The 10,595-nt window shown below is 36.5% G+C and overlaps 1 protein-coding gene across 2 annotated transcripts; it reads right to left on the bottom strand.

Annotated features, from left to right (window-relative positions):
* Positions 1–2,238: 2,238 nt before the first annotated feature.
* LOC148280270 (uncharacterized) lies at positions 2,239–5,841 on the bottom strand. 2 transcript variants are annotated; one of them, XM_088228585.1, is made up of 4 exons: positions 5,658–5,841; positions 4,934–5,186; positions 4,555–4,714; positions 2,239–3,237 (listed from the first exon to the last, which is right to left on the bottom strand). In XM_088228585.1, exons 2-4 carry the CDS (start codon positions 5,002–5,004, stop codon positions 2,533–2,535), a joined length of 936 nt encoding a protein of 311 aa, XP_088084711.1. In that variant the 5' UTR covers positions 5,005–5,186; positions 5,658–5,841; the 3' UTR covers positions 2,239–2,532. The 2 variants fall into 2 exon arrangements, with proteins under 2 accessions (XP_088084711.1, XP_088084713.1); XM_088228587.1 differs by lacking the exon at positions 5,658–5,841 and adding an exon at positions 5,510–5,643.
* Between the last annotated feature and the right edge of the window lie 4,754 nt (positions 5,842–10,595).

The following is a 10,595-nucleotide window of genomic DNA, read 5'->3' as shown; positions in this document are numbered from 1 at the left end:
CATTACTTTGCGGGTTGTTTAACCTATCACATAATGCAGACTAATTAAAAGGTAGAGGTTAATGAATAGAAGGCAAATAGCTGCTAACCTGCCGATATGTACAGAAAAATAGGTTCATATTTGCAGAAGTCGTATTTAGCAAGGATGATATTATCTAATGTGAAGGATGAATCTGATGCACTTAGCACTAACGAGTTTGTTAATATTAGGCGTGCTTAAAAATAGCCGTATGTCGCCGCGTTCGGTAATATGTAGCGGATTTTTTGCTAAGAAAGCCGTGATAAATAAAACAAAAACAGGCTAGGAATAAGAACAAAATTAATTTTAGTTTGACATGTGAGGAAAACAGCCCCCCTGTGGGCCTTCGGCGCTCACGAGGGGGCGTTATCGGCCACTTTGAGGAAAACTGGTCCATCTCGTGGGAGATTGTCCTCCTAGCTTACCTTCAACTGTCTACCAGTTTTTGAGACTCGTTCTTTTTTGTAATATATCCAAAATACGATAAAATCGTTTTTCTGCACGTCGGCGTCGTGGAGTCTTTTGGTTACTGATAGTTCCTATAAGAGGAAGATGTTTGTGCATCTTGCAGTCCACGGAATGCATAGCATCCGTTTCTAGCATCATGTTTTTATGACTTTGAACTTTCTTTCTTTTTTTATTCCTCAGTGTCCATGTTTCAAGTTGAGAAAACACTGGAGATTTCGCTAGACGGGATTTAATTATTTTTATAATATTGCGTATGTATGTACGTATCCATACTAACACCATAAATGGAAAAGTGTGTTTGTCTGTTTGTCTTTCCTTCACGTCGCAACGAAGCAAACAATCAACCTGAGAGCTGAGAAATATCATAGGCTACATTTCATTCCGCAAAAAGACAACACTCCCTCAGTGGAAAAATGAATTATTTTACGTCGCAACGGAGCGACCGATTGACGTGATTTGCATGGGGCTTGTCTGAGAGCTGATAAGTGTCACAATCTTCTTTTCATGCCGAAAAAAGAATCGCCCTCCCGAGAAAAACCTTAGTGGAAAAATGAATTTATATAAAAATTTAAAACAGAAAACGATGCTTTGTCGCCATAGACTAGGATCGTTGTTTCTTTGCATGGCGATAGTTGTAAGACCGGCAATCGATACACGCTATTTATTCGATAAAAGCAATATGTCTAGAGATTCGTAGTGGTTATGGCCTGCTATTAGCTAGTTTAAACATTGTACACCGTCTACACCCAATGTTAGTCTCGTGGTTGTGCGTGTGGTTGTGGTCAGTGCGTTTTTCCGCCATGTAAGAGGTCTCGGGTTCGATTCCCGACATGGTTGACACGAAATACTTATTTTACATATGTGTTTTTAGACTTGAATATTTCACAGCCCCTGGACTGACACATGCAGCGTAAGACTGAGCATCATCATGTGACAAAAACTTTACTAAGTACCTAATGGGCTTACTTTAGGTAGGTAGAATGGTAAGTTTGATGAATATATGAATTGATATTGATAAAGGTCACTTTACTAAGAACCTAATGGGCTCACTTTAGGTAGGTGAATATCGATTATTGTACACGAAAACAAGAAAAATATTTACGAAATCTTACGAGGCCGATTTGAGAATTCTCACTGGAAGAAAATTCGAAATAAAGAAAACGCAGGATGACGCTAAATTATAAAAACTGTTAAAATTCAACATCATTTCTATATCCGCACCGATGGTGCATAGGGCACTGCATTTCTCAATCATCTGTCTCATGAAGGTAAGGTGACCAGTCTTATTTGTTAGTTGTCAGTTTAAGAAAAAAACTTTAAAAAATGCTTTTTGAATGAATATTTTATTTTGACCTGCTTACTGAAAGTACGGTAACGTTAGTCATCGAGTTGAAAACACTCGTCCGGGATTCTGTTTCTGTTTCACACAGAGAACTGTATTCTTTTTCCGCCCGGACACGGAAAAAAGAAAATAGGATTATTTTGAATTTTTGAAATATAAAAGATAATAGTCACCTATATAACAGTATGTCGTTTACTTTCAATTGTTTTCTATTTTTTGTTGGTGACGGAGTTTTAGGAATCCCAAAAAAAAACATTTGTCTATTGTACATACGATTTTTGAATCTCTTTTCCCTAAAGTTTTAAATATCTTTTTTGGAACTTTTTTTATCGATTGCATCAACTTATTTAAAAACAAATATTTCTTTCACGTCGATTTATAACTGCGGGTACCAAAATGAAATAAAATCATTTTCGTGTTTGAATAATTCATTTTTATTTGGTAAAATATAGAAATAATAATAAAAGTTTAATTGTAATGGAACTTGTCAGTGTTTAATTTTGAAAACGAAATCACAATGATAATATTATATCTACTTATAAAATAAAGTCACTCAAATCCTACGCTAAGCTGTTTTTCCACTATACTATGTATTCCACGCATTTCTACATTACGTCCCACTTCGTACTAGATGTACTTTCTTATAATCGAAAATTTGTATCACATTTATCAGTCGTAATAAATATTATCTTAATTGAGCAGTTTTAAGATCGGTGGAGACCGGCGAGTCTCGTGAGAGTGACAGCCGCTTCCACTTCCTCCCGGCCATGGCCGCGGCAGTCTTCTGGTCTCGAGAAGAAGGGGTTCTTCACGGGCGCCCGCCGACGCGGCTTGTCCCTGCGGGCCCCCGCGACCCACGCCACGTAGTTACTCTCGCAGGGCTGGAAGTTGGCGGCGCTCTCCCGCCACTTGTTGAGGAGCACCGGCTGACACGGGGCGCTGTCCTGCTTAGAGCATTCTTCCTGTACCGACAGCGGCTGGGAATCCATTCTTATTCCCTTTAAGTACTTCTCCATGATGTGTTTCTTGTACTTGGCGTTGGGGGGTCCATTTGACGCGTCGTTTTTGCATTCCTCGGTGGTGGAGCTGACTTGGTAACACTGAGCGTTGTAAAGATTGTCCGTTTCGGTGATCTCCAGCTTGGTGAAGGAGCCGAGTTTCTGGAAGTCCGGTGCAGGGCGGTTATGGGCCGTACTGTAACAGTGGTCTCCCGGTGAGGCGGCTCTGGTGCCTGGGCAGACGGGATCTTGCTCCCCCCAAATACTGTCGTCAGAGCAGATGCTAAACTGCTCCACATTTCCTTGAGCGTGGTTGTTGTACGTTTTAATCAAGTGCCCCCACGTTTTTCTGTGTCGCTCGTTTCCGGCGTTTTTTAATTTTCGTCGCCAATTTGCGAACCAGTTGCAGATCTGGAAAAAAATATATAAAAACACTGATTTTTTAAAAATAAAATAAAAATAAGATAAAAAATCAGTGGTATAAAAATATGCTTTTTTTTATTTAGTGCAGATATAAGTATTCATATTAGGTTTGAACCTGCAGCGTATTAATTAAAAATTAAAAGAGCAGATATTGATTCATAGGCCCGATTGTCATTTAGGTACATTAAAATATTTTAGAAACATGATACATAGACTTAAAATATAAAAAAAAAGAAAATTTATAAATTAAATCTAGCCAATAAACCGTGATGTTTTCTTTATTGGATACTGTAAGTGCACATTTTATTATTGTATTATGATGGATAAGGTATATTATAACACAGTTGTTATACGCATCTATTCAGATTTTTTAAATTTCTAAAATAAATTTACATGTAGGTACAACAGCTTGGCGGTGCCCACATACACGGAAAAATTGCTTGTTGACAAACGAGAAAATCTACCCGAAGTAGCTCTATGCAAACTGTTAGCCTTAGCGTCTTTGTGCTAAAATAAGATAATCCAGAAGAACGCAACATGTACTTCTGGATAGTACATAACAGGTACGTTTTTGAATTGATAAAAGAGGGAATGGAATTCTTCACTGACTGGGATTAAATTGATTGGAAACGATCATTTCGCCAAAATGATTGACGAAACTAAATAAACCTTTAATATTATACGTGTAGGTATAACAACAGTTTGCCCACCACATATTGCGCACGGCATCTGAGGACTTGAGTCTCCTTGGCGGTGCCCACCAGTGGCGTCTTTGATACCAAATTTCTAGTGAAGCTCAGATTTTAACGATAATTATAATATGCGTAAATGTTGAGTAGGTACCTATAGTAAATAATACAGTACGGACCATGTTAGTAGGCATCTTTAAGGATTTTTACATCGGTTGCTAGGTTTTTATCTTCATAATGTTTTGATATAATGCGAATTTAAATACATATTAGGTACTGGTGAATAGCAATGATTTCTTAGTGAGGCTCAGCCTCACTTGCTTCATATGCTCCTTCGTCCCTGGTGCCCACATACACAGAAAAATAGGTATAATAATTTAGTTTGACAGATCATGTCAATTATAAAATAAATAAGAACTACAAACATTTCTTAATGCACAAAAATCGATACCAGATAATTGTTGTATTGTTGTATAATATTTAATAATTTTGTTTAAAAAAAGATAAGTCAAAATTTATTTCATTTTATCCTAATTTTCCAAAGTGATTGCTAACTAAATCTGAGTCTAGGTTATACTCGTAATAATACACAATAGATTAAACTGTCCATACACACCTGTATGTATGTAAGTCCAGTGTCCACGGCTAAGATTTTCTTATCTTCCCTGTTCGGGTAAGGGTTTTCCCTGTGACGTATCAGCCATTCTTTCAGGTATCGCTTTATTTCAGGCGTGAACAAGCGCTTCGCTGGACGTTGGCCGACCGCAATTGACTTTCTGTAAAATAAATAAATCAACATAACTACATAGTCACACTATTAAATGCGTACTATTATAAAAACAGCGTGGGTTACTATAGTCACATGGCAAGTGTACGGAACAAAACATGAAGAAAAATAAATTAATGTTAGTTATTATTATGTAGGTACGTTACCTGTTTTCGCCACCATTGTTAGTTTGTTAGTTACGATCATTCTGGAGAAGATGCTGACAAACCTGGAGTAGCGCCTATTTCTCACCGGCCGCAAACATTTACCTCCGACGGTTTTAGAATAACTGTCGTCCATGTTAGAGTTGGCTAGGTAGATTTATCAGCGAGTAGCGCGTGTAACATCGTACGGCTGCGAAGATCCGAAGAGTGTGGACTTAACAGTGCTGTTGTCGGCAGCGAGGATGAGGAACATCTGACGGAGAGGCTCGAGCCGGCTGCGGTTGTAATGAGCGCTCCGAATTCACAGTAGGGGATGTCCTAATACAAAAAAACGCGCCATTAAAAATAGAAGAGACCATAACAAAGATACACTCCATAACATGACACGCTTATTCTCTAGGTACACGGTAAACTACATGGCATTGATAAAAATGGATAATTCTGACGTAATTACAATATGGCTTCCCTTCTCGTAAACGTTCTTGTTATTCGTGTTTTCGAATAAAGGACGAGCTTTTCAAATTATGTAATAACTGTTCGCGAGAAGGCGAGATCTTACCGTGATAAATCAATAAATCATTTAAATTTATAAAAATCCAAAATGAGCAATAATCCGAAAACATCAAAACCGATTAGCTCACCTGCGTGTTTGTTGAATATTTTCGAAAAATAATACACTATCGGTAAAATCGACGCGGAGAATATCTCGTCCTTTGTCCGCAAGCTGCGTTCGCGTGGTCAGCTAATCTTAACCTTAGACAATGAAAACAATGTGCAGAAACAGCTCACCTGCAGCGGAGAAGGGCGGCGGAGGGGAAATGGCACCGGCGGCGGCGGAAGATGCACCGCGACGGCCAGCGGCGACTTGTTGCAGCGCCGGACAGCGTCGCCTGGCGTCGTGGCGCCGAACTCGCGAGGCGGAGACGGACACCACGTGACGGAGCGGACACCACGTGCCGCGACATCATAACGTGACTAGAGCAGTGCAGACGACTGCTTATTTCAAATCATTAACACGCAAAATTAATTTGGATCTCATGCGAAGTGCTATTGCCCCAAAATGTCTAATTTCTGCTAAAAATTACAAATATTTTTTTAAGTATTGATAATTATTATATTTATATTTCGTCTTGATAATCCAATCATATACGACTACTCACTGAACGATGAAATATTATCATCTACGTCTAGTATACGAGATTTAGGTATTATACTTGACACTAAACTTTCTTTTACAATTCATATTGAACATGTTATCAATAATTCCTTAAAACTTCTTGAATTTATTAACAGAAGCACAGCTGACTTCAAAAATATCAATATCCTTAAAACTCTCTTCTGTTCCCTATTTCACCCTCACCTAGAGTATTCCTCTGTTTTCTGTCCCCATATAAGATGTTCACATCAAAAATATTGAATCAGTTCAACATCGATTTTTGAGAAAGATAGGCTAGAGGTTGGGCTTATCCAGAGACCTATATACGTATAATGAGTTAGAAACTACCTTAAATATATCTTCTCTTCAAGACCGTCGAAATAAATCCGACCTTATAGTCCTAAAATTCTCAACTCACTCTTTGATGTGCCTGAACTACTGAGCTCAATAATATTAAATATCCCACCTAGAAACCTCAGACAAAACTTACTCTTTCATACCGATAACCATAGAACTAACTATGGTTTTCATTCCCCTATGCCTAGAATTCTTAGGTCTGCCATTGTTGGCATTTATTTGATAACAAGTTGTCTTCTTTCAAACGATCACTGAATCAAATTCAATTATAAACACCTCTCCCCCGCTTCCACTCCCACAAAGTTTACTATAAACCATTGAGTCTTTCTACTTTTTTAATAATAATTTTCTATATATAAATGTGTTCATAAAAATGCCCATTGGGCGTATATATAAATAAATAACAATGACATAAGTTACGCGATTCTTTCCATTTTATAGATTTTACAGTTTTTGCACTTCGAAAAGTTTAACATTTAAATTAGCCTCGATAATGGGCGCTACAATGTGATTCGAAACGTCGCGTCGGCAAAAAACGTAAAAGACAAAGGGCACGATAACTCGAGGGGAATTTGGATTTTTTTTTCTTCAAAATTTCGCCCATATTCAAAAAAATATTTTCTCTCATCTAAATTTAGTTTTGGCCTCGTGGTGTAATGGTCAGCGCGTATGCGTACCATGCAAGAGGTCTCGGGTTCGATTCCCGACACGGTTGATATGAAATATTTATTTAAAAGGGTTTTTTTACACTAGAAAATTTTGAAGTCCCTGGACATCCAATTTTCTCAAGTCTTAAATCTGTTGACTTTTGTGAAGTAAAAGAGCTGAAACCTTTCATGTGGATGAGATTCATCCGGCTGAACCATTTCACCTACTAGGCTGTCTACAAACATTTAGACATACTCAAAACATTGTTGATTAAACTAACTGGTATAAGAAGTATAAAAATTGTAAAACTTTTTTCAGGCGCACAATAAGTTTTTCTGGGTTTTTATTCCATGTGTGATTCGTACTATTTACATTTGTTTCAGGTCGCATTACAGAGTCCATCATTAGGGTTGATGTTGACTTACTTTGTTGTTGACATACTATTTACGTCGGTAAATAGTACGAACGGTACCTGACGCGTAAGACCGATCATCTTACCTTTATGTTACAAAAAATATCAATGTACGCTGTAATTGGTGTACCAATGCAGTGCTCTATGCATCAATAGGTGCGGAAAGCGAATAATGAAAAAAAATAAGACTTGTTAATTTCGTGAAATGAATCGCCATGGTAATTAGACAATATTAATGAAATACTAAAATGTTTAAATAGCAAGTGCATGCGGCTGTTGCGAATTGTTAATTTATCATGATTTCACCACGCGTATGCTAATGATTCCATATTGACTTAAGAATCCGAGAATTGTGAAAATGGTTTTATTTCGGGACGCCTCCCGCGCGGCGCGGCGCGCGTGGCGACTGCGTTAGTGCGTTGGTCCCCGAGTCCCGCGTGCGAGAGATACGAGACATCATTTTCTAGACAATAAACTACTCGTGTTTATTTATGTTTAAATACCATACCACTTTGCTCACTTGCCGTTTACCATAAATACAATTATGTTTTTTAAGTACATCTTCAAATGCATATTTTTCCTGATGGATTTTGAAATGAAGAACTTTAGTGAGTAGGAAATGGGAAATCTAGGCATTTTGAGAGTTTCCATTTTTCAATTGTTTACACAAATATTAACTAAAACATATAATATTCTTCAAAGCGAAGGTAACATAGTTATCTTCAATTACCTATAAATAATAATAATTTATTTGTTTAACGAAAATATGAATATTAGTATTTAAATTTGAAGTATCTTCTTCGGTAACATTTGTAATAATATAACATGTTTTAAATAAAAAAATCACAAAAAAAAACAGGTCTTTTTAAAAATATTTTTTAAATCATACTTCTTTTGTACTTTGTTTTGTAGGAGTGACAACAAACTCATTTTGTTCACATGAAAAATGTTATAATATAGTAATAAGTAATAATAATGTCGGCCTCGTGGTCAGCGCGTTTGCCTACCATGCTTGAGATCTCGGGTTCGATTCCCGACATGGTTGATATGAAATATTTATTTAACAGCGTAATCAAGATACGCTGCAATTGGTGTACTAATGCAATTCCCTATGCACTATTAGGTGCGGAAAGGGAATGATGATGAAGTAAAAATATGTACATTAAGCTGAAATAACATAGGAAGTTAAGAATATAATACAATGAAATTAATACAGAACATAATAATAAACATTTACGTATAGTAAAAAATATCTGCAGTAAAACAAAAACAGAACAAAATTTAATCTTCCACGTTGCTCCTCAAGAATTAAATTTATAAATTCATATTGTCATTTTTTTATGTTCTATAGGACTCCGGTAGTCAGCTGTACTCACTACATGCAAGGTACAGCAGACACCTTGGAGTCTAGGGCTTAGGGTTTAGACGTTTGGACCATACCTTGTCGTGCGGGAGCCAGGTACGTGAATATTTTGACTCTGCCCGGTATTATACTGGTGGACCGAAAATTCAATTTTACTTTACTTTATAGATATGTAATTGAAGATATCTCCATTAACTTATCATTGTAATCGGGGCTCAGGGGTTAAATACGTCCTCTTCTACTTACAGTATTTGAACACTTACTATGTATAAAACTGTCTTCAAGGACCGCTGAAGCCTACATCAAGGTGTCCAAGCCAGGTCCACCGCTACACTTTCAAGACACGTTTTAGGCTGTTGCGTCCTTTCTCAGACTTCAACATTAATTTGTTATAAAATCTAACCACATCGAACTTAATATTCCCCTCAAGAAATAAGACTTACCTACTCTAAAAAAATAAGAAGTCTAGTGTTTTTAACTTTCGTAAGGTGTAAGGATTTGCATCCATATAGGAGCTCTGGCATTGTACCAGAACAGTGACAACCTGTTTTTGGCGTACGGATCCTGGATCAGTGTTTTCGACTCGTTGGTTACTCTCAGGTAAAAATCCTGAAAAAGGAAATCTCGTCCTGTTTTGGCTGGCGCGTTCGCCTACCATGCTTGAAATCCCGGGCTTAATACCTAAAAGGGTAAACGTAAAATAATTTATTGTTTTGAGTCTGTTCAAATGTTTGTAGACAGGCTGGATTTTTTCCCTAGGGAGAAGATCTAAATTGTGTAAAGTGGCCACTTAAACCAGCCAATAACAGGTCATAAGTCCTGTAAATGTCTAGACTTCTATATTTCCTTCTCAAAAATATTTTTCTTCTTTATCGCAACAAATTTAGGCAAAATAGTTGTTTTGAAAGTTGTTTCACACTGTAATGTTTCACTGACTGGCACTTGTAGCGTAAGACTAAGATATTATTCCTTCTATGTACTAATAAGTATACATATACGCTGCAATTGGAGTATTAACTCAGTGCCATATGCACCACTTGGTGCAAATAAGGAAATTATGATGATGACGAATTAGATTTTCAGACGATAATATGAAATAGTTAAAAATGAGGTACCTAAAAATATTAGAGAATTATATGTTTTTTTAAACGAAAACGTCTGATAGCTAGTTCATCGGGGATTAAATTCCGAATCTTCTCTACCCTCTAAAGAGTGATTAATGAGGAAGTTCAGCCCTACGGGAAATCGGATATAACAAACGTATTTTTACGCGCGGTAAAAATTGGAGCATTAAATTGTACGGCGAAGTTTCCTGAAAATGTATAAAAGAAATTATTAAAAATATTTTAATAAAAACGAACTACTTTGCATGACGTCACCAGTTTATCCAAATCAAAAAATGATAAGAGAGTTGTGACAGATTTCCGGTTTACGGTAATTCAACTGACCAATCAGCAGAACTCATCGAGAAGAAGGGGAAGAGAACTTGAGACGGCACACGCATAGTAATTTCAAAAATACAAAACTTTAAAAATCATAGCGCATCAGCGCTATTATCAAATACGATACATATTAAAAAAAAATATTTTTGTTTTTTTTTAATGATAGTTTTTAATAATAGATTATTAAAATATCTTTTTTTTTACTTAAATTTTAATTTTTAAACAACTTTCATTTATGTTTTTTTTCCTTCTCTTTTTTATACTTTCATAATTAACCTTACATATAATTGCTTTAAAATATGGAAACTTCACTGGTCCATTAGAGTTAAGTCTAACTGTGTAAAATATT

Source organism: Micrasema longulum, unplaced genomic scaffold (genome assembly GCF_059751315.1).
Source record: "Micrasema longulum isolate JH-2025_06_02 unplaced genomic scaffold, ASM5975131v1 h1tg000597l, whole genome shotgun sequence".
NCBI lineage: Eukaryota > Metazoa > Arthropoda > Insecta > Trichoptera > Brachycentridae > Micrasema > Micrasema longulum.
The sequence above is the reverse complement of the archived record's forward strand: the minus strand, read 5'-3'. Positions and strand labels throughout refer to the sequence as shown.